The sequence below is a fragment of the Manis pentadactyla genome, chromosome 1 (genome assembly GCF_030020395.1).
Source record: "Manis pentadactyla isolate mManPen7 chromosome 1, mManPen7.hap1, whole genome shotgun sequence".
NCBI classification, from domain to species: domain Eukaryota; kingdom Metazoa; phylum Chordata; class Mammalia; order Pholidota; family Manidae; genus Manis; species Manis pentadactyla.
In genome coordinates this window covers 203,471,390-203,495,105 of record NC_080019.1, presented here as the reverse complement: position 1 = coordinate 203,495,105, position 23,716 = coordinate 203,471,390, and the positions used below count along the sequence as shown (strand labels likewise).

General features: G+C 44.8%; 2 protein-coding genes across 2 annotated transcripts in view; both read left to right on the top strand.

Moving 5' to 3' along the window:
• Positions 1–23,716, top strand: part of CAND2 (cullin associated and neddylation dissociated 2 (putative)) — a 176,245-nt gene that overhangs the window by 146,795 nt on the left and 5,734 nt on the right. The gene's annotated exons all lie outside the window — the stretch shown is intronic.
• On the top strand, positions 1,247–19,774 carry LOC118925499 (histone H1.8). The gene is made up of 5 exons (XM_036911364.2): positions 1,247–1,400; positions 16,430–16,689; positions 17,940–18,303; positions 19,062–19,123; positions 19,423–19,774. Exons 1-5 carry the CDS (start codon positions 1,310–1,312, stop codon positions 19,672–19,674), a joined length of 1,029 nt encoding a protein of 342 aa, XP_036767259.2. The 5' UTR covers positions 1,247–1,309; the 3' UTR covers positions 19,675–19,774.

The following is a 23,716-nucleotide window of genomic DNA, read 5'->3' as shown; positions in this document are numbered from 1 at the left end:
GCATTTAGATTATTCTGAATTTTTGCAAATACTGCAGTGAACATCCTTGTCTATCAGTGTGAGAGTTTCTCTCAGATTTATACCTAGAGTGACATGGGTGGGGATGTGGTATGAGTCCATCTTTAGTTGAATTAGACATGACTGAATTGCTTTCTAAAGTGGCTACTAACTCACCCTCCCAGCAGCTCTGCACTCCTTCATGTCCTAGACGGTACTGATAGACATTTAAATATTTATCATTCTACTGGGTGTGAATACCACCTTATCCTTGTTTTAATCCACTTCATTTCAGATGGCTGCAGAGTATTCTACAGTAAGGGAGTAATTCACTTAGGCCCTGAGTGATTCATTTGCAAGTTAAAAAAAAAAATTTTCCTAATAATGCAGCAATTATTTCTTTTTTGACTAATGCAATTCTAGGACAGAGAAGTGGAGTTGCCGGGTTCAAGGGAGTACCGCTCCCAGTGCGCTATAGCCCGGTTTATGCCCCCGGCAGAGGCAGCAAGGCCTGGCTCCCCGCATCCTTGCCGACATTTTGCCTTTAATTTTTGTCAGTTTGATGGGAAAATAGTATCTCATCATTGTCTCGATTTGAGTTTTCCTGAGCGCCAAGGAGGTCGAGAATATTTTCCCATGTTTCTCAGCTTTTCTGTTGAATTGCCTGTTCCTATTCTTTCCCAATGAACAATGTCCTTCTTTCTGGAGACTTTTGCTAAGCCATTTTATTTAAAACTTGCTCATTCATCCCTTAAAACGTCTTTCTTGTAAAACATAACAAAACAAAAGGAGGCCACAGGTTGACCTGTCTACTCACTTATACACACACACACACACACACACACACACACTGGTCAGCCTCCAACTGCTTCTTCCAGAGAAACCGAGGCCAGCAGTGGCCTGGGAACAGGAGCAGACACTGGGGCTGAGGGTTGGAGAACCTCAGCCGCAACCAGGTGTGCCCACTTCCCCATCAGCACCTCCAGGCTCTCATGGACGGAGGGTGCAAGAGGTATCAAACATCTCTGCTCCCACCATTTTGCCATGGGGGCTGAGACCCAGAGAAGTCAGCTGACTCACCCAGGGCCACACAGGAGTGGGTGGCCAAGTTGGGGCGTCAGCACACAAGGCAGGGTTGCAGGGCCCTATCCCAGCCCTCCTGCCCCAAACAGCAGCTCAGAGCCTCCCAATCCAATCAGGGGCTAATTGAAGGGGTGGGGCCGGGCCGCTGGTATATAAGGGGAGCAGGCCCGCCTGGCAGCCTCACACCTGGGGAGAGCCGGCCACCTGCATCTGCCTCTGCCTCTGCACAATGGCTCCTGGGAGCATCGCCTCCAGCAACACCACGGCCTCCTCGGCCTCCACTGTAGAGTCATCCGGGCTGTCTGGATCTGAAAGGCCAGGTGAGCAAAGAGAGGCAGCTCCTCTCTCAGCCCTCTAAGCATGTTCTCTGTGTGCTGTGGACCTTTCTCCTCCCACCCTCCGCCTCTCGCAGCCCGGCCCCGGCACCCGTCTTAGAGGCCGTTGAGTTTGACTGCCCATTTGGCAGAAAAGCTGATGCCAGAGGTAGAGTGGGCCATGTAGGGCCTGGGAGCTGAGAGTGGCCCAGCTCAGGGGAAGAGGGCAGAGAGGGACGCACCAGCTGGAGCCCATTATCTGTTGGGGGCGGGCCGGCAGCCCAGCTGCAGCTGAGCAGCTAATTCGAGGGACAGGAGGAAGGCGCCAGTGTTTGATTCCAGGCTGGGATTGGGATTAGGTGCATCCCAATTTTCAATCAACAAGTAATGCCTCAGAGTTTCTCTGGATATGGAGTCCACAGAGGCAAAAGAAGCTGGTTCATTGCCTCCAGGAACATCCAGTCTGATGAGCAAACCTGCCTCACTAATACGTGCCATTTGACAATGAGGCCTGTGCTTCAATGGCAGGAACCCAGAGGACGGTAGGAGCCCAGAGGAGTCACCTAACCTACTCTGGGAGACTTCCTGGAGGAGGTGACCCCTGAAGGAGGGATAAGCCTCACCCAGGGAGAGAAGGCAAGGCAAGGGAGGTGTTCTGAGTATTTATAAAGGCTCCATTGGGGGCCTGCAGGGGGAACGTAGCTGGGGGTGGGGCACGTTCCAGGTGCCTTGGGAGCACAAGATGGTGTGGTTCACTCTGACTTTGGAGGTCAGGGTAGGTGTCCAAATCCTGGTGCTGTCTGGGCCTTGAAGGATGAGTGAGAGCTGCCTGGGTGACCACAGAGGAGACAGGCCACCCAGGCAGAGGGAACAGCATGGGCAAAGGCCCAGGGGCAGGCATGCTGGAAACATTTGGGGAGCTGTAGGCTTTCCTTCTGGGGTTTGGGAACAGCAGTGAGGGGGCAGGGCCCATCAGCCTGGTTCTCCAAGGCCATGGTCAGGTGCCAGGGCTCTTATACAGAAGGCAGTGGGGAGGTGGGAAGGTGGGGAAGTAGGGATGTGAGATGCAGCAAAGGGGAAAGAGGCAGCAGGGAGGAGACTGGACCTGGAGATGGAGAGGGGCCCGAATGGAGGGAGGGGAGCCCACGGGGAAAGGCTATTGTGGCGAAGGGGAGGCAAGGTCCTGCATGTCCCTGGGCTCTTCTGTGGGGGTGGGATGGGGTGCCATTCCTTGGGGAGAGAGTGGAGGACAGGTTGGGGAGGTGTGAGTTCTATGTAGGACCTTCCAGTATACAGCAGGCACTGAATAATGGCAGAGTGAGCGTGGAACCCAGCTGGAGGCGCTGGGGAGGGAGGAGATTTGGGAATGGCTGCCTGGGACAGAGCATGGTTTGAGGGGGGCGGGCCCCCATCTGGAAACACCCTAACAGTGAGCTGGGAGGGCTCGGCCTTCCTCAGAGGCCCCATCGCAGTGCACAGATGGGAACACAGGCCCTGAAACCCCCCAGGTCCCAGGGGTAAATGATCCAGGATTCCGCTGGTTCACAGGCTTTGGCCCCAACATGCATATCCAGGGCTCTGGGCTCTTCCTGGCCAGGAGGCAGTGGTGGTTGACTTACATTAGGTCTCTTTACAATTCTTGCTGGAGATCTAGAGTTTTTAGATAGGTTTTCCTTTTTTTCTACTTAAAAACATTTTTTTTAATGTTAGCCAGTTGATTCCTTTTGAGTCTTTTGATTTTTGCAAATTGATCAGAAATCAACATCACGCTGCATTGGAAACTGGATTTCATGTTTAAATTACCTTCATGTACCTTGAGGTGAATAACTGCTCATACTTTCTGCCTCCTCAACCCCAGTCCTAGTCTCTTTTTAAAATAATAACAGCTTATGGAGATATCTCAAGACTTCACATACCATGCAGTTCACCAGTTTAAAGTGTCCGATGGCTTTTAGTCTATTCACAGCGTGTATCCTTCTCCATGGTCAGTTTTAGAATATTTTCATCACCCCAAAAAGAAACCCCAAACCCCTTAGCAGTCACTCCCCCACTACACCCCCAGCCCCTGGCACCACTAACCCACTTTCTGTCTCTATGATCTGCGCACTTGGGGCATCTCATCAAATGCAGTCATGCAGTATGGGGCTTTTTGTGACTGGCTTCTTTCACTTGGCATAATGTTTTCAAGGAAGCGTTTCATTCCATCTTTGGCTGAATAATAGTCCATTTTGTGGCTGTTTATATGTTTAATAATAAATTATTAAACATGTTAAAAAATATAAATATAAACTTATTTATTATAAATATAAATATACTTACTAGTTTATGGACATTTGGGCTGCTGCTACTTTTTGGCTATTGTAATGCTGCTGTGAACATTTGTGTACAAATTTTTGCATGGACACATGTCTTCATTTCCGTTGGGCGTATACCTAGGAATGGAATTCTTTTGTAATTTTTATCATGAAAAACTTCAAACGGATACAAAAGCACACTGAGTGGTAGAGTGACCCCCGCCCGCCACCCTGTGCCCCCCGGCTCCTGTCATCCAACCTCACCACTCAGTTGGCTCCTGGCTACTTTTCTCTTTTTGAATGTTATTTTTTTAAATTGATGTATCCTTGATATACAATCTTATATTGGTTTCAATTATACAACACAGAGGTTCAACAGTTACCCATGTAAGTAAATCTTCACCCCCCGACCCCACTGCTGCAGTTACTGTCTGTCAACATAGGAAGCTGTTATGGAATCAGAGGCTCTGTTCTCCATGCTGCACTACCATCCCCGTGACCGACTTACACTGTGATTGAGAATCTTTGTGCCCCTTTACCCCCTCCCCACTTCCCCTCTCCCATAGTAACTGCCAGTCCCTTCTCAGTGTCTGAGTCTTCCGCTGTTTTGTCTACTTCATTTTGTTTTGTTTTTAGATTCCACAAATAAGTGGATTCATAGGGTATTTGTCTATCTCAGCCTTGCTTACCTCACTTAGTATAATACCCTCTAGTTCCATCCATGTTGTTGCAAATGACAGGATTTCTGGGTACTTTAATTTTTTTTAATTAAAAAAATTAGTAGTAAGGTATATACAGTAAAACGCACAAATCTTAGCTTGATTAATTTTGACATGTGCATACACTCATGTAACCATCACCCAGATCGAAGTATCAAATTAATGTTTTCCCCCTTCACCTATTTCACTCATCCTCGCAATCCCCTCCCCTCATGACAACCACCAGTCTGCTCTCTGTGTTTGAGTCTATTTCAGTTTTGTTTGTTTGTTCATTTGTTTTGTTTTAGATTTCACATATAAGTGAAAGACAACAGTATTTGACTTATTTCACTTAGTATATATTCTCCAGGTCCATCCATGTTGTCACAAATGGCAAGATTTCATTCCTTTTTTGTGGCCGAATAATATTCCATTGTGTATATATACTGTTTCTTCAATCATATATCAGTGGACATTTAGATTGTTTCCATATTTTGAAAATTGTAAATAATGTTGTAATGAACATAGAGGTGCATCTATCTTTTTGGCTTAGTGATTTTATTTTCTTCAGGTAAATTCCCAGAAGTGGAATTACTGGGTCATATGGTATTTCAATTTTTAGTTTTTTGAGGAACCTCCATACTGCTTTCCACAGTGGCTGCACCAATTTGCAATCCCATCAGCAGTGTATAAGGGCTACCTTTTCTCCACATCCTGGCCAATGCTTGTGATCTTTTTGATACTAGCCATTCTGGCTGGTGTGAGGTGCTATCTCTGTGGCTTTGACTTGCATTTCCCTGATTTCTGATGTGGAGCATCTTTTCATGTTATTGTTGACCATCTGTATGTCATCTTTGGAAAAATGTCTATTCAGGTCCTCTGCCCATTTTTTAATTGGGTTATTTGTTTCTTTGGTGTCAAATCTTATGAATTCTTTATATATTTTGAATATTAGTCCCTTTCAGATTAATCACTCACAAATATATTTTCTAATATAAAAGATTGCCTTTTGTTTTGCTCATGGTGTGCTTTGCTGTGAAGAAGCTCTTTAGTTTGATGTAGTCCCACTTGTTTGTTTTTGCTTTTGTTTTCTTGCCTGGAGAGATGTATCCAGAAAAAAATTACTAATGCTGAAGTTCAAGAGTTTACTGCATATGTTTTCTTTTAGGAAAACATTTATTTAATCTATTTTGAATTTATTTTTGTGTATGGTATAAGAGAGTGACCTAGGCCATTCTTCTGCATGTAGCTGTACAGTTTTTCTGACACCATTTATTGAAGAGACTGTCTTTTCCCCGTTGTATATTCTTGCCTCCTTTGTTGTATATTAATTGACCATATCTGAGGGGGTTACTTCTTGGCTCCCTTTTCTGTTCCCTTGGTATATGGGTCTGTTCCTGCGCCAGTGCCATACTGTTTTGATCACTGTAGATTTATAGTATAGTTTGAAATCAGGATATATGATACTCCCAGCTTTGTTGTTCTTTTTCAAGATTGCTTGGGCTATTCATTTTTTTTCATGGTTCCTACAAATTTTAGGATTATTCCTAATTGGTGAAAAATGCCTTTGGTATTTTGATAAGATTGCATTGAATCTGTAGATTGCTTTAAGCATTATGGCCATTTTAACAATATTAATCCTATCCATGAGCTTGGACTAGCTTTCCATTTATTTGTGTCATCTTTAATTTCTTTCATCAATATTTTATAGTTTCCAGAGTTACAGGTCTTTCATCTCATTGGTTAAATTTATTCCTAGGTATTCTTTTTGATGCAAGTGTAAATAGAATTGACTTTTTAATTTCTCTTTGTTAGTTCATTATTTGTATATAGAAACACAACAGATATCTATATATTGATTTTTTTAATCTAAGTACTGCAACTCCAGCCTTTGTTTCTGTTTACATGGAATATCTTTTTTCATCCCTTCAATTTCATTCTGTGTGTGTCTTTAGGTCTGAAGTGAGCCTCTTGAAGGCAGCAAACAGATGAGTCTTATTTTTTATTCATTCAGTTACCCTGTGTCTTTGGAGCATTTAGGCCATGTACATTTAAAGTAATTATTGACAGGTGTATTCTTATTGTCATTTTATTAAATATTTTCTGGTTGTTTTTGTTGTGTTCCTCTTGTTATTTCTTCTTCTCCTTTCATCCCTTGTGCATGACACAATTTAGTGAAATGGTTGGATTATCTTCTCTTTATTTTTGTGTACCTACCAGCTTTTGGTCTGTGATCACCATGTGGTTTATATATGGTGTCTTACATATATAGCGGTCTCTATTAAGTTGATCGTCTTTTAAGTTCAAACTCATTCTAACAACATTACATTTTTCACTCCCCCTCATCCACATTTTCTTCATATAACTTTAACACCTTTATTTAGTGATTCCCTTAACTAATTTTTAGAAGTAGTTGGTTTTAGTACTTTTAACCTTCATACTAGCTTTTAAATGATTGTTCTATTACCTTTGGTGTTTGCTTTTACAAGTGAAATAATTTCTTTTCATAATTTTCTTGCTTTTAGTTATGGCCTTTCATTTTTCTCATAAAGTTCTTCTAACATTTCTTGCAAGTCTGGTTTCATGGTGGTGAACTCCTTTAACCTGTGTTTATCTGAGAAGCTCGCTCTTCAGTTCTGAGTGGTAACCTTGCTGGATGGAGTATTTTGGTTGTAGGTCTTTCCCTTTCAGTACTTTGAATATATCATTCTACTCCCTTTTGGCCTGTAGAGTTTCTGATGAAAAATCAGCTGATAGCCTTAGGGGATTTTCCTTGTAGGTAAATGGATGCTCTTCTCTCACTGCTATTAATATTTCCTTTGTCTTTGATTTTTGACATTTTAATTATGATGTTTCTTGGTGTGGACCTTTTTGGGTTCATCTTATTTGGGGCTCTCTGATTCCTGGGTCTGTATATTTCTTTCCTTAGATTAGGGAAGTTTTCAGCTATTATTTCTTTACATAAGTTTTCTACTCCTCCCTCTCTTCTCCTGGGTTGCCTATAGTGCAAATATTAGGACAGTTGATATCTCAGAGGTCCCTGAACCTATCCTCAAATTGCTGATCCATTCTTTTGTATCCTCCCATCTGCTGTGGATTCCCTCTAGTGTATTTTTTTTACTTCATTTATTGTATTCTTCATCTCTGATTTTATATTTATTGAACTATAGTTGATACACAATATTATATTGGTTTTAAGTACACAACCTAGTGATTTGACGGTTACCTATATTATTAAATGCTCACCCAAACTAGTGTAGTTTCTGTTTGTCAACATAGAAAGATGTTACAGAATTATTGACTATGTTTTCTATGTAGTACTTTCACCCCTGTGACTAGTTCACATTATGATTGAGATTTTTATGCCTCTTTATCCCCTTCACTCATTTTACCTGCCCATCCCAACCCCTCCCCCATGGTAACCACTAGTCACTACTCATTGTCTATGAATCTATTTCTGTTTTGTTAATTTTGTTTTAGATTCCACATATAAGTGAAATCATGTGGTATTTGTTTTTCTCTGCCTGGCTTATTCCATTGAGCATAATGCCCTCTAGGTCCATCCTTGTTGTGAATGGCAAGGTTTCTTTCTCTTTTTATGGCTGAGTAACATTTCACTGTATATGTACTGCATCTTCTTTATCTGTTCATCTACTGATGAAGACTTTGGTTGCTTGCATATCTTGGCTATTGTAAATAATGTGGCAATAGACATAGGGGTACATATATATTTTTGAATTAGTGATCTTGTTTTCTCAGGTAAATTCCCAGAAGTAGAATTACTAGGTCATATGGTATTTCAATTTTTAGTTTTTTGAGGAACTTCCATACTGCTTTTCATAGTGGCTGTACCAATTTACATTCCCACCAACAATGTAGGAGCCCCTTTTCTCCACATCCTTGCCAACACTTGTCTCTTGACTTTCTGATCCTAGTCATCTCTTGTGGCTTTGATTTGCATTTGCCTGATGATTACTGATGTGTTCATGTTATTTTTGGCCATCTGTATGTCTATTTAGGTCTTCTGCCCATTTTTTAATTGGGTTCTTTGTTTCTTTGGTGTTAAGTCATATGAGTTCTTGTTATATTTTGAATATTAGTCCCTTATAAGATAAATAATATGCAAATATAGTCTCCCATAGTGTAGGTTGCCATTTTATTTTGCTGATTGTTTACTTTGCTGTACAAAAGCTTTTTAGTTTGCTGTAGTCCCACTTGTTTGTTTTTGCTTTTGTTTCCCTTGCCTGAGGAAATGTATCCAGAAAAAAATTACTCATTCTGATGTTCAAGAGATACCTGCCAGCGTTTTCTCCTAAGAGTTTTATAGTTCCATGTATTATATTTAGGTCTTTAATCCATTTAGAGTTTAATTTTGTATATGGTGTTAATGATTTAGTTTCATTCTCTTGCATGTAGCTGCCCAGCTTTCCCAACACCAGATACTGAAGAGACTGTATTTTCCCCACTATATATTGTCTACATTGTCATATCATATATTAATTAATTTATAGGCATGAGTTGATTTCTGGGCTCTCCATTCTGTTCCATTGACCTATGTAAGTGTTCTTGTGCCAGTACCATGCTGTTTTAATCACTGTAGCTTTGTAGTATAGCTTGAATTCAGAAGGCTTGATACCCCAGCTTTGTTCTTTTCCAAGATTGCTTTGGCTATTTAGGTGTTTCATAGCTCCATATAAATTTTAGGATTATTTTCTCTAGTTCATTGAAAAATGCCATTGGTATTTTGATAGGGATTGCATTGAATCTGTAAATTGCTTTGGGAAGGATGGCCATTTTGACAATGTTAATTCTTCCTACCCATGATCATTGAATAGCTCTCTATTTATTTGTGTCTTCTTCAGTTTCTTTCATTAGTGTTTTATAGTTTTCAGAGTACAGGTCTTTTACCTCCTTGGTTAGGTTTATTCCTAAGTATCTTCAAGAAGTTAGGATACAAGAAGTATCCCTTCTCTCAAGAATCCATTCTTCTCTTAAGTCTGATGAGTATGTTTATAACCATTGCTTTGAATTCTTCATCATGTAGATTGGTTAACTCCATTTCATTTAATTATTTTTTCTGAAGTTTCATCTTGTTTTGTCATTTGGTGGATATTCCTCCAACCTCCCATTTTGTTTGGCACTCTGTGCTTGGTTCTATGAATTTGTTGAATGGTTACCTCTCTCAGTCTTGGAGGATTGACCTTGTGTAGCAAGGTCCCCTGGGTAGACTGTGTGTGCCTGTGGTTTTGGCTGGTTAGAGTCTGAGTGAGTATGAGAGATGCGTCCTGCTGCCAGGAGTTCCAGGGCATTGGCTGGGGGTCCCCTGTGTGATTGCCAGCTGGGGCCATGCTAATGGGTTGGCTGTGGGTGAATGGGTACAGTCCAGTAGTCCATGGGTTGTTCTGCCCATTTCTTAATCAGATTATATGTTTGGTGTTGATTTATATGAGTTCTTTATGTATTTTGAATATTAGCCCTTTATCAAATTTGTCATTTGCAAGAACATTCTCCCATGCAGTAGGTTGCCTTTTTGTTTTGTTGATGGTGTACTTTGCTGTACAGTTTTTAGTTTGCTGTAGTCCCATTTATTTATTTTCACTTTCAATTTCCTTTCCTGAGGAGATGTATCCAGAAAAAAATTACTAATGCTGATGTTCAAGAGTTTACTGTCAATGTTTTCTTTTAGGAGTTCTATGGTTTTAGGTCTTATTTGGGTCTTTAATCCATTTTCAATTTACTTTTGTGTATGGTGTAAGAGAGTGATATAGATTTGTTCTCTTGGTGTAGCTGTCCAGTTTTACCAATGCCATTTATTGAAGAGACTGTATTTTCCCTGTTGTATATGCTTCCCTCCTTTTTCATAAACTCATGCCTATATAGTTAATTACTATGTTTCTAGGTTCTCTATTCTGTTCCATTGATTCCAGTCAATTTTAGAATACTTTCATCACCCCAACAAGAAACCCTGTACCCCTTAATAGTCACTCCCTCACTTACCCTGTCTCCTGGCAACCACTAATCCACTTTCTGTCTCATGATTTGCCATTAGGGGCATCTCATATAAATGCAGTCATACAATATGGGACTTTTTGTGACTGGCTTCTTTTACTCAGCATGTTTTCAAGAAAGCATTTCTGGCTGGATGATAGTCCATTTTTGGCTATAGCACATTTTGTTTTCCTACTCATTAGTTTATGGATAGTTCAACTGTTTCTACTTTTTGGCTATTATCAATGCCGATATAAACATCTGTATACAAATTTTTGTGTGGACACCTATTTTCATTTCTGTTGGGTATAAACCTAGCAAAAGAATTCTTTACAACTTTTAATTATGAAACCTATCAAAGCAAAACAATAGTAGACTGAGTGGGACAGTGCCCCCTGGCCTGTGCTCCCACCATCCATCCTTAGCACTTATTGGCCCGTGGCTACTCTTATTTCATCTACTAGGTTATTCTGAAGCAAATGCTAGGCTTATCATTGCATCTGTAAGTAGCCCAGCATTTATCTTTAAAAGATAAGAACCTCCTATAAAACAATTACAATGCCATTAGCCCACCTGAAACAATATCTTTAATATCATTCAATATTTCCAGCATTCACATTTATCTAATTGCCTTTTATTTCCAGTTGGATTGTTTGGATCTTGTTCTGAATTGGAACAGGGGCCCCACGTCATGCTTGGTTGAAAGATCTCTTCAGTGATTTTCCTATCTGGGGGCCCCTCACTTTTTCTTTTCCTCCATGTTTCTTTGTGGAAGAAACTGGGCTTGTCCTGATCTTGCTCATGGCATCCCCATGGCCTCTTACAGAGCCCTGGGGTTCCTGTAAACTGATAGTGAGATTTAGATTTAGACAACTGACATGATTTAAGTGTATTTTTTTTTCTTATTAAGCTATCATTGATATACACTCTTATGAAGGTTTCACATGAAAAACATTGTGGTTACTACATTCACCCATATTATAAAGTTCACCCCACATACCCCATTGCAGTCACTGTCCATCAGCATAGTAAGATGCCACAGAGTCACTACTTGTCTTCTCTGTGCTACACTGTCTTCCCCGTGTGTGACCCACACACACACCATGTGTACTAAACATAATACCCCACAATCCCCTTCTCCCTCCCTCGCCACCCACCCTCCCCCACCCCTCCCCTTTGGTAACCACTAGTTCATTCTTGGAGTCTGTGAATCTGCTGCTGTTTTGTTCCTTCAGTTTTGCTTTGTTGTTATACTCCACAAATGAGGGAAATCATTTGGTACTTGTCTTTCTCCGCCTGGCTTATTTCACTGAGCATAATACCCTCTAGCTCCATCCATGTTGTTGCAAATGGAAGATTTGTTTTCTTCTTATGGCTGAATAATATGCCATTGTGTATATGTACCACATCTTCTTTATCCATTCATCTACTGATGGACACTTAGGTTGCTTCCCTATCTTGGCTATTGTAAATAGTGCTGTGATAAACATAGGGGTGCATGTGCCTTTTTTGAATCTGGGATCTTGTTTTCTTTGAGTAAATTCCTGGGAGTGGAATTTCTGGGTCAAATGGTATTTCTATTTTTAGTTTTTTGAGGAACCTCCCCAGATTACTTTCAACAATGGTTGACCTAATTTACATTCCCACCAGCAGTGTAAGAGGGGGCCCTTTCTCCACATCCTCACCAGCATTTGTTGTTCCTAGTCTTTTCAATATTGGCCATCCTAAATGGTGTGAAGTGATGAGATTGTGGTTTTAATTTGCATTTCCCTGATAATTAGCGATGTGGAGCATCTTTTCATGTGTCTGTTGGTCATCTGAATTTCTTCTTTAGAGAACTGTCTGTTCATATCTTCCCATTTTTTAATCGGATTATTTGCTTTTTGGGAGTTGAGGCTTGTAAGTTCTTTATATATTTTGAATGTTAACCCCTTGTCGGATATGTCATTTACAAATATATTCTCCCATACTGTAGGATGCCTTTTTGTTCTGCTGATGGTGTCCTTTGCTGTACAGAAGCTTTTTAGTTTCATGTAGCCCTATTTGTTCATTTTCTATTTTGTTTCCCATCACCCGAGGAGATGCGTTCAGGAAAAAGTTGCTCATGTTTATATTCAAGAGATTTTTGCCTATTTTTTTCCTCTAAGAGTTTTATGCTTTCATGACATACATTCAGGACTTTTATCCATTTCGAGTTTACTTTTATGTTTGGAGTTAGACAATAATCCAGTTTCATTCTCTTACATGTAGCTGTCCAGTTTTGCCAACACCAGCTGTTGAAGAGGCTGTCATTTCCCCATTGTATACTCATGGCTTCTTTATTGTATATTAATTGGCCATATATGCTTGTGTTTATATCTGGGCTCTCTAGTCTGTTCCACTGGTCTATGGGTCTGTTCTTGTACCAGTACCAAATTGTCTTGATTACTATGGCTTTGTAGTAGAGCTTGAAGTAGGGGAGCATAATTCCCCCAGCTTTATTCTTCCTTCTCAGGATTGCTTTGGCTGTTTGTGGTCTTTTGTGGTTCTATATGAATTTTAAAACTATTTGTTCCAGTTTGTTGAAGAATGCTGTCAGTATTTTGATAAGGATTGCATTAAATCTGTAGATTGCTTTGGGAGGGATGGCCATTTTGACAATATTAATTCTTCCTACCCAAGAGCATGGGATGAATTTCCATTTGTTAGTGTCCTCTTTAATTTCTCTCACGAGTGTCTTGTAGTTTTCAGAGTATAGGTCTTTCACTTTCTTGGTTAGGTTTATTCCTAGGTATTTTATTCTTTTTGATGCAATTGTGAATGGAATTATTTTCCTGATTTCTCTGCTAGTTCATCATTAGTGTATAGGAAAGCAACAGACTTCTGTGTATTAATTTTGTGTTCTGCAAATTTGCTGAATTTGGATAGTAGTTCTCTTAGTTTTGGAGTGGTTCTTTAGCTTTTTTTTATGTACAATATCATGTCATCTGCAAACAGTGACAGTTTAACTTCTTCCTTACCAATGTGGATACCTTTTATTTCTTTGTTTTGTCTGATTGCCGTGGCTAGGACCTCCAGTACTGTGTTGAATAAAAGTGGGGAGAGTGGGCATCCTTGTCTTTTTCCCAGTCTTAGAGGAAAAGTTTCAGCTTTCTGCTGTTAAGTATGATGTTGGCTGTGGGTTTGTCATATACAACCTTTATTATGTTGAGGTACTTGCCCTCTATACCCATTTTGTTGAGAGTTTTTATCATGAATGGATGTTGAATTTTGTCAAATGCTTTTTCAGCATCTGTGGAGATGATCATGTGGTTTTTGTCCTTTTTGTTGATGTGGTGGATTATGTTGATGGATTTTCAAATGTTGTACCATCCTTGCATCCCTGGAATAAATCCTTCTTGATTATGATGGATGATCTTTTTGATGTATTTTTAAAATTTGGTTTGCTGATATTTTGTTGAGTATTTTTGCATCTATGTTCATCAGGGATTTGGGTCTGTAATTTTCTTTTTTGTGTGGTTCCTTTGCCTGGTTTGGTATAGAGTGATGCTGGCCTCATAGAATGAGTTTGGAAGTATTCCCTCCTCTTCTACTTTTTGGAAAACTTTAAGGAGGATGGGCATTAGGTCTTCACTAAATGTTTGATAAAATTCAGCAGTGAAGCCATCTGGACCAGGGGTTTTGTTCTTAGGTAGTTTTTTGATTACCAGTTCACTTTCATTGCTGGTAATTGGTCTATTCAGATTTTCTGTTTCTTCCTTGGTCAGCCTTGGAAGGTTGTATTTTTCTAGAAAGTTGTCCATTTCTTCTAGGTTATCCAATTTGTTAGCATATAATTTTTCATAGTATTCTCTAATAATTCTTTGTATTTATGTGGTGTCCATAGTGATTTTTCCTTTCTCATTTCTGATTCTGTTTGTGTATAGATTCTCTTTTTTTCTTGATAAACCCCTAGCCAGACTTATCTATTTTGTTAATTTTCTTGAAGAACCAGCTTCTGCTTTCATTGATTCTTTCAATTGATTTTTTTTCTTCTCGATTTTATTTATGTTCTAATCTTTATTATGTCCCTCCTTCTACTGACTTTGGGCCTCATTTGTTCTTTTTCTAGTTTCATTAATTGTGAGTTTAGACTGTTCATATGGGACTGTTGTTCTTTCCTGAGGTAGGCCTGTATTGCAATATACTTCCCTCTTAGCACAGCCTTCATTGCATCGCACAGATTTTGCAGTGTTGAGTTATTGTTTTCATTTGTCTCCATATATCGCTTGATCTCTGTTTTTATTTGGTCATTGGTCAATTGATTATTTAGGAGCATGTTGTTAAGCTTCCATGTGTTTGTGGGATGTTTTGTTTTCTTTACATAATTTATTTCTAGTTTCATACCTTTGTGGTCTGAGAAGCTAGTTGGCACAATTTCAATCCTTCTGAATTTACTAAGGCTCTTTTTGTTGCCTAGTATATGATCTATTCTTGAAAATGTTCCATGCGCACTTGAGAAGAATGCATGTCCTGCTGCTTTTGGGTGGAATGTTCTGTAGATGTCTGTTAGGTCCATCTGTTCTAGTGTGGTGTTAAGTGCCCCTGTGTCCTTACTTATTTTCTGTCTGGTTGGTCTTTCCTTTGGAGTGAGTGGTTTGTTGAAGTCTCCTGAAATGAATGCATTGCATTCAATTTTCCCCTTTAATTGTGGTTAGTATTTGTTTCACGTATGTAGGTGCTCCTGTGTTGGGTGCATAGATATTTATAATGGTTATATCCTCTTGTTGGACCGACCCCTTTATTATTATGTAATGTCCTTCTTTGTCTCATATTACTTTCTTTGTTTTGATGTCTATTTTGTCTGATACGAGTACTTCAACTTCTACTTTTTTCTCCCTATTAGTTGCATGAAATATCTTCTTCCATCCCTTCACTTTTAGTCTGTGTATGTCTTGGGTTTGAAGTGAGTCTCTTTTAGGCAGCATATAGACAGGACTTGTTTTTTTTTTTTTTATCCATTTTGTGACTCTATGTCTTTTTGATTGGTGCATTCAGTTCATTTATATTTAGGTTGATTGTCAATAGATATGTACTTATTGCCATGCCAGGCTTTAGATTTGTGGTTACCAAAGGTTCAAGGGTAGCTTCTTTACTATCTAAGAGTTTAACTTAACTCACTTTGTATGCTATTACAAACACAATCTAAAGGTTCTTTTTTTTATTTTCCTCCCTTCTTTTTCTTCCTCCTTCATTCTTTATATATTAGGTATCGTATTCTGTACTCTTTGTGTATCCCTTGACTGACTTTGGGGGTAGTTGATTTAAATTTAATTTGCTTGGTAATTAATTGGTCTACTTCTTTTACTGTGGTTTTACTTTCTGTGGTGACAGCTATTTAGCCTTAGGAACACTTCCATCTATAGGAGTCCCTCCAAAATGCACTGTAGAGGTGATTTGTGGAGATAAATTATCTCAACTTTTGCTTATCTGGAAATTGTTTAATCTCTCCTTCAAATTTAAATGACAATCTTGCTGGGTAGAGTATTCTTAGTTCTAGGCCCTTCTGTTTCATTGCACTAAATATATCACACCACTCCTTTCTGGCCTGTAAGGTTTCTGCTGAGAAGTCTGATGATAGCCTGATGGGTTTTCTTTTGTAGGTGACCTTTTTTTTCCTCACTGGCTGCTTTTAATACTCTGCTGTTATCACTGATCTTTGCCATTTTAATTATTATATGTCTTGGTGTTGTCTTCCTTGGGTCCCTTGTGTTGGGAGATCTGTGCACCTCCTCAAGTGTATTTTTAAAAGGACTGTTTAATTCCTTCAGTGAGTCATTACAGGGCACCTAGTGTGTACCCAGCCCCATGCCAGGCACTGGGAAGTGGGGGCCTGCTGAGCAGCATGCTCTGTCCTGAAGCTGCTTATAAACCTGCGGATGGGACACCGACTGGGGGTGAATTTGATCCTCTGGGCCCCAGCCCATCTCCTGAAGGCCTGGCTGACCTGATGCATGGTGCACAGGGCATGTTGGTTGTGGACAGAGCCTGAGGGTAGGCTGGGCTCTGGGTAAAGTCCTGCTGTCCTCCTCCACAGGCCCGAGCCACACCAGCATCCAAGTGCTGCACCGCCACCCTCCCGTGCTGCGCATGGTGCTGGAGGCACTGCAGGTTGGAGAGCAGCGCCGGGGCACCTCTGTGGCGGCCATCAAGGTTTATATCCTGCAGAAGTACCCCATGGTGGATGTCATCCGGCTCAAGTACCTGCTGAAGCAGGCCCTGGCCACAGGCATACGCCGTGGCCTTCTTGTCAGGCCTGTCAACTCCAAGGCCAAGGGGGCCACTGGCAGCTTCAAAGTGAGCCGGCTGGGCTGGGCGGGGAGGTGTGGTGTGGGAGAGCCTGGGCCCCAGGGTTTGAACTCAGTTCCAGCTCTTGTAGCCTCAGCCCCTTCCTGGAATTCCTCACCAGGGACAAGGCAGACCTGACCGTGGGCTCTGGCAGGTCATGAGTTGGGTTTGTTCCCTGCACTCTCTGGCTCCAAACCCAGAGGGGACCTACCCAGGTTCGCTCAGAGTGGAGGCAGCTTTGGCACAAGCTCAGTCCCTAGCATCATGACTTCCGGCTGCCACCAGGGAAATCTTAGGGATCCAGGCCTGGTGTCTGATCATTGCTGTGCTCCAGCACATAGCAGTGGCTGATACTTGCCATGGAACACTGTGGAATATTCTCACCCTACCACGTTTCAGTCCCCGTGGTAACCGGGGACCTGAATACAGGAAAGCCCGCCCTGACTGCGTCCCTGGGCATGGCTCAGAGCTTGCACACGAGCCATGGCAAAGCCAGGTGCAGAGGGTGTGCCAAAGGTGGGGCCCTGGGGGTGTGTGGCTGGGTTAGGCTGCAGGGCCTGGGGGACAGTCAGGAAAGTGGGCTGACGGGAGGGGAGGCAGGGCGGTGGGCTTGTTAGCAAGGTGGGTGTGCCAGTAGTGGGGTTGTTTCGGGTCTTGGAATTAGGGAGCCATGAAAGTTTGGGGGCAGGGGGGGCAACATCATCAGAGGTGAGCTCTAGAAGGGCAGGGACCACCTGTTTCCAGGGTCCATAGCATCCCCTACTACTCACACCCTCCCTGATGGCCCCATTGTGAAGCTGGGAAGACAGGCCAGTGGGGGAGGAGGGGACAGGCCAGGACACATGGCTGAGGAGGGCTGGAGGGAGTTGTCTGGGCTGTCTGACCTCGGAGGCCCATATTGCACTGGGCACGTGGGGAGAGGTAAAGGGGTGGGGAGAGGGATGGGGAGTCAGAGCTGCAGGCCATGTGCGGGCATGTGGGGATCTGAGGAGGTTCACAGATCAGCAACTCAGAGGCCTGGGCTCGGGGCTCACAGCATGACCTGCTCCCAGAAGCTGGGCTCAGAGGCTCCCAGAGGCAGGGTCAGGGTGCACAGGCCCGGTCCAACCAGAGCAGTGTGATGACTCCCTGCGCAGGGGGGATGAGAACTTTGGGCAGGGGCAGAGGCTCAGGTGCCCAGCTCTCTGTCCTGGCTTAGGGTGCAGGGCATGGGACACCCAGATCTCCTCTCAATCCCACTCTATTCTCTGTTTCACCAGTTAGTTCCCAAGCACAAAAGGAGAATCCAGCCCAGGAAGAGGTCCACCATGGCAGCCCCCAGGAGACCCAGTGAGGCCAAGGATAAGGGCCCCAAGAAGCCAAGTGAGGCAAAGAAGGACCCTCTCAACCCGGGTGAGGTCAAAAAGGGACCCAGGAAGCCAGGAGAGGTGAGGACAGTTCCCTCCAAACCAGGTGCAGCCAAGGGGAAGGCCCCCAAGAAAGGCAGCCAGACCAAGGACCAGGAGGCAAGACAAGGCACAGCCAGAAAGGCCCCCCGACAGCCAGACAGGGCCACCCAGGCCCATCCCACCACCAGTAGGCCTGGTGGGGAGTCAAAGGTCAAAGGAAGAAGGAGCAACCAAGGTAGGTGTGTGAGTGGGGTAAGAGGAAGGTATGGGGACACTGTTTTCTGGCAGCCACTGGATGTGAGGTGGGAGGGGGTTTCCTTATCTAGTAAATGTGTTCTGAGCACTTGGCCTGACCTGGAGAAATGGAGAACTCATGGTAGCAGGCATGGAACCCAGAAGGGAAGAGAGACTTATTTCTGAGAGAGGTCTGGGGAGGCTTCCTGGAGGAGGTATGCGAGGCAGAACAGCTGGTGCAAAGGCCCAGAGGTATTAAGAAGGTGGAGCTTTTGAGGAAGTGCACATAGTTCTGTGTGCAGTGGGAAGAGGAAAACAAAAGTAGGGGCAGCTGGGAGTCTGGACTTTGGAGGACAATGAGTAGCCATGGAAGAACTCTGAACAGGGAATAGCTAGAGTCCAGGGTATTTTTAAAAATGTATCCTGGCTGCCACATGGAAGCTAAAAACTAAAGGCTGATAAACCTGGGAGGTGCCTTTGGTGTGGACAGCAGAGCAGGGAGTCAGCCCAGTGCTTTGCTGGGAGTGAGGGATGGTTAGCCAGGGTCCGGTCAACCCCCAGACCGCCTGTGAGAGAGATGCTGCCTTCCCCAGTTTGCAGAATAGGGCACCCAGGCTCTGAGTGGCTGAAAGACTTGCCCCAGGGCACATAGACTGTGTCAGAGTGAGGACAGAGCCTGGGCAGGATGGGGGCTGCAGGGCCCCACTTCTGGACCACCGGCATCTTCTCCTGAAAGTAGTCTTCCCCACCTTCCCACAGATGCCAAGGCCCATGGGAACACAAAATCTGGGCATCAGAGTTCAAAACCCACGGTCACCAAGGTAGGTGCCTGCGTGAGTGTGCAACTGGTCTGGGTCTCCACTCTGAACAGGCCGGAGCCTGGGGCCCCGCACCCATCCCTGGAGGATCAGCTTGAAGCTCAGTTCGCTTACTTACCCTCTCTGGCCTTCCAGTGCATGAGGATCTTGCTCCCCATTTTAAGATAAGAGACAAGGCTTAGAGAGGTGAGGTCACTCCTCTGGAGCCACCAGGAGCCGGGGTTCCCACCTGCACTCATGGGCTCCAAGCGGCATGCACAGCCCTGCTCAGCTGCCCCTCTCCCCGGTTTGCTTTCTTACAGAAGGAGAACTGTGCTGCTTCCTCAGCCAACAAAAAGACGGGAAGCAAGATCCCTATGGAGGCTGCTGCCCAGGGGGCTGGGAGGGGGCTGAAAGCCAAGGCCGCCGCTCCTTCTGAAGGCAGTGGGTCCAAGACGGTGATGGCACCGCTGGCCAGGAAGCCAGAGGCCCCCAAGGGCCTGAGAAAGCCCAGTGTGCCTACCAACACCTCCTCGTCCAAAGTGGCCAGTAAGAAGGCGGAAGCTGGGAGCTAGAGGTGGGGTGGAGAGAGACTGAGATTCTGCCTGAGTTTTTATTTCCCAACAAACTACCACTCTATTTATTTCACTGTAACCTCTTTATAAATAAAGACTTTTTTCCCCTTACAAATCGGTGTGGGAAGAGGCTGAGGTCCAAGTATTTGGCCATCCAGGGCCAGGGCCCAGGCAGGAGCTCCCATCCTGGGGGGAGACTAACTTTGCAGTGTAAGGGGCTAACGTAGGGATCCAAGGGCGTCTAAGGGCCTGTGGGGGCATAGGAGGGGTGTCTGACCCAGCATGGAATCCGGGACTGCTTCCTGGAGCAGGTGACTTTCAATCTGAACATAAGGGCAGGAATTGCCAGATAGAGGAGGGGAAGGGCATTGCAGGCAGAGGGCACAGCATGTGGGGTAGGGCGGGGCAGTGTGGTGGAAACAGGAATTTGTGGCTTTGAGAAGAACACAGAGTCAGGGTTTCATGAGCCACTGGGCTGTGGGGTTGGGCAGGACCAGGGAAGGTAGACTTTCTCTTGGGGGCAGTGGGGAGCCAGAGAGAGTTACAGACAACGGAGAGACTGATATGGTATGTGTTTAGAGAAAACCCTCTGGCTGCAGAGGCATTAGAGGAGATAAGAGGAGTTGGAGACCATTCAACAACTAGTTACTGAGCATGGCTGTGGGCCCGGTTCTAAGGCACAGAGGGAACAGAAGGTGCAGAGGCCCTGAGGTGAGAACATGACTGACAGGCTCAGGGAGGCCCGGGGGCTAAAGCCCAGTGAGGGAGGGCAGTATTGGGAGATGAAGTCTGGGGTGCTCAAAAACATCTGTGGCACTCGTCCTGTGGAGAAGTGGAGTCTGTGTCCCTGCCCCTTGAGGCTGGGCCTCTGTGACCGACCAATAGAATTCAGTGGAAAGGACATTAACAGTCTCTAGGCCCTTTAGAGACTGGCAGCTTCTGCTTCCTGTGTGTGGGGGTGTGGGGTGTGGTGGGGTGTGGTAGTGGTTTTTTTTTTTAAACTTGCTCTAGAACTCAGCCACCATGCTGTGGGGAAGCCCAAGCAGCTGGTGGACAGGAACTAAGGCAGCCCGACTTTCAGCCACAGCTGAGCACCCTGTCCAGCTGGCACCGGTTTGCCAGCCACAGGCAGGTGCCCTCTCGGAACGGGGTCTTCTGGCTGTAGTTGAGCTGCCACAGCTGACACCTCGTGCAATAGGAATAAGCCACCGCCTCCAGTTCCTGCCCCAGTTGCAGAGGCATGAGCAATGTACAGGAGCCCCTGTAGCCAGCGTCTCACTTCTGAGGTTGAGTCAACCATAGTCTGGAAGCAGACCCTCCTTCCCATCATCAGCGGGTCAATAATACTACGCCGCAGTGCCTACATCCTGCACCTCACTTCATCTCGTCACGTAGGCGTTTTGTCACCTCACATCATCACAAGAGGAGTGAGTGCAGTAAAGTATGATATTTTGAGAGCAAGGGACCACATTCTATAACTTTCATTCCAGTATATTGTGATAGTTGTTCTATTTTATTATTAGTTGTTCATCTCTTACTGTGCCTACTTTACAAATTATAAATAGGTGCATGTAGGAAAAAAACAGCACTTATCTATGGTCAGTGTTATCTGTGCTTCCGGGCATCCACTGGGGGTCTTGGAACGTATCCCCTGTGGACAGGGGGGCTGCTGCAAATGCTGCTGTTCTGAGCCACCGAGTATTGGGCCGGTTGGCTACACAGCCGGGGATAACCTGACAAGGGCTGCAGGGAGACAAGGGCTGGATCCTGGATCGAAGTCAAGGCCTCTAGACTTCCATGGGCCAAGGAGCCATTAGAGGACCGCAAGCAGAGTGGCAGCAGGGGGACCTGGCAGCTGAGGCCAGGGGGCAGGCCTTGGAGGGAGGGGTCAGAAACGATAGATCCTGGTGGATGTTTAGGCAGGGTGGCCGGGATTTACTGAGGGGTGGGATGTAGAAAGCAGTCAGTGGTGAGCCTGCAGCCTGGGGTCTGTACAGCTTGGTGCCTACATGGTGACCACTTCCTGGGATGAGGACTCGGTCAGGAGACTGTGAGGGGTGGTCCAAGTGGCAGCTGAGCCAGGGAGGGGGCAGAGAAGGAAAGGGGGGATCTGAAGGGAGGTGGGGTAAACTGGATGGGACTCAAGCAGGGGCAGACAGGCCTGAAGGGAAACTGACGCAGCCTAGCATGTGGCCTCAGACTGTCCCCTCCTGCCCCTGCTCCCACAGCCCCACCCTCTCCTCCCTGCACCCCGCACGTGGCTTTGTCTAGCTGCGCGGACAGCTCCCCCAGGGCATCTGGTGTGGCTGCCAGCAAGGCCGCAAGGGACCCTGTGAGCAGAGGGCAGGGGGCTGGGCCGGAGTGGGGGGTCTGGTTCTGCCTCTGCTCCTTTCATGTGTTGGTCAGGGATTGTGGGAGGCACCCTGGGCAGGCTCTTGGGGAGCATCCCTGGGCATGTTGCCCCCATAAGCTAGGGCCAGGCCAACAGCATCTGGCTCCCATGAGCCTCTCCTCCTGTGCAAGGACACCATGCCCAAGGTCCCTTACTCCTGTGGCCCTCAGAGAGAAGGGGCGCCCACGGCTGCAAGGCAAGTCTTCCGGGCCCCTGATAAGGGCTGTGGGTGGTGCACAGTAACTGGCTGCCTTCTGTGCCAAGAAATGACCCTTGAAACTAGAGATTTCCTCCATTTGCAAATGTGTTTCTAAACTTCAAGAAGGAATTGCATGTTAATCAGGCATTAAAACAGGCTGTGGAATATTTAATGACACAGAAAGATGTTACTGACATATTGTTGCAGTGGCGGAAAGGCAGGTTGCAGAATGGTGTGTGTACCCTGATCTGAATTTTTACTTCTCAGCCCCCAAACCCAGGCAAGCACATGCTGGGAAGTGTTCTCTGAGACAGTAACCATGGGTGGGTTAGGGCAACTTTTATTCTCTTCATGTTTTTTTTACTTCCTGACATTTCTGCAGGAAACATGTACTCATTCTAGAATCACACCAAAAAAAAAAAAAAAAACCTATCAAATATGTCAATAACTTAAAATTACAAAATTTTTTGCTTAATAAAAAGGAATCAGTGCTCAGAATAGAAAATTTGAAAAGATAATCTGCTTCCACCCAGAAGCCACACAGGAAAAGGCTACTTTGAAAGCTAAAAATAGTTTTCTTTTCTTTTCTCACTTTTCTGTTCTCATTAATTCTAGAACTGGTATTTGTGTGATTTTGTTTAAATTTTATGAAGTTTTCTGTTCTGGTTCTTATTCTTGATAAATGTGTTTACTATTTTTCCTTCATAAAAGGAAAAAAAGAACTTTGAGGTGCTTCCAGTTTGGACGTGGTTCCCCAGGTGCCCCTCCCTGGGGGGTCAGGGAGGAACCTCACGCCCAGCTCAGGCCCACAGCCAGCTGGGGTGTGGTGGTATTTGCTGACCCCATGTCTGTGAACTGTCCTCATGGGCCGTGGTGAGGACCAGCCTGCCCTACTGGGAACAGCCCAGGGTTATACTGGCCTTGGGGAAACTGCCCTTATTTCATCTGAAACAATGGGGTTAATGCATATTTTTCAAGATTGAGAAATTCTGGGCAAGGGTGTAAACTTGACCTCTCTTTGTAGTATAGCCCCCTTTGACCCCACACATTCTGGAGGCTGCTGTGGGATCACTGGACTGCAGGAAGCGTGGAGCAGAGGAACGAGGGGCCTGCACACCCTGGTTTGTGTCCCCACTTTGCCGCTCCCTGGCTGTGTGACCCGGGGGACTTCCTCAACTGAGCCGCGAGTCCACGTCTACATCTGGGACCTGGGGACCATACAGGGTTCCTCATGGGTTTGTTTAAAGATAAGTAGGTTAGGAGCAGGGCCCACCCAGGGGCAGGTGGCACACAGCAGCTGTGCCATCTTCCTGGAGGTCCTGTGGGTGCCCTCAGAGCCCAGGGAATGTCAACTGTGGGCCAGGCCGAGGACCAGCCAGGCAGCTGCATTACTCCTTGAACCTTGAGCCAGATGTCTGCCCAAAGCTCTCAGGGGAACGGGGCTGAGGCAG

Excerpts from the sequence above, each read along its gene's own strand:
- LOC118925499 (XM_036911364.2), top strand. The coding sequence starts at position 1,310 with ATGGCTCCTGGGAGCATCGCCTCCAGCAACACCACGGCCTCCTCGGCC. Across the intron at positions 18,304-19,061 it reads AGGAAGAAGGAGCAACCAAG|ATGCCAAGGCCCATGGGAAC; the intron begins GTAGGTGTGTGA and ends ACCTTCCCACAG. Across the intron at positions 19,124-19,422 it reads CAAAACCCACGGTCACCAAG|AAGGAGAACTGTGCTGCTTC; the intron begins GTAGGTGCCTGC and ends GCTTTCTTACAG.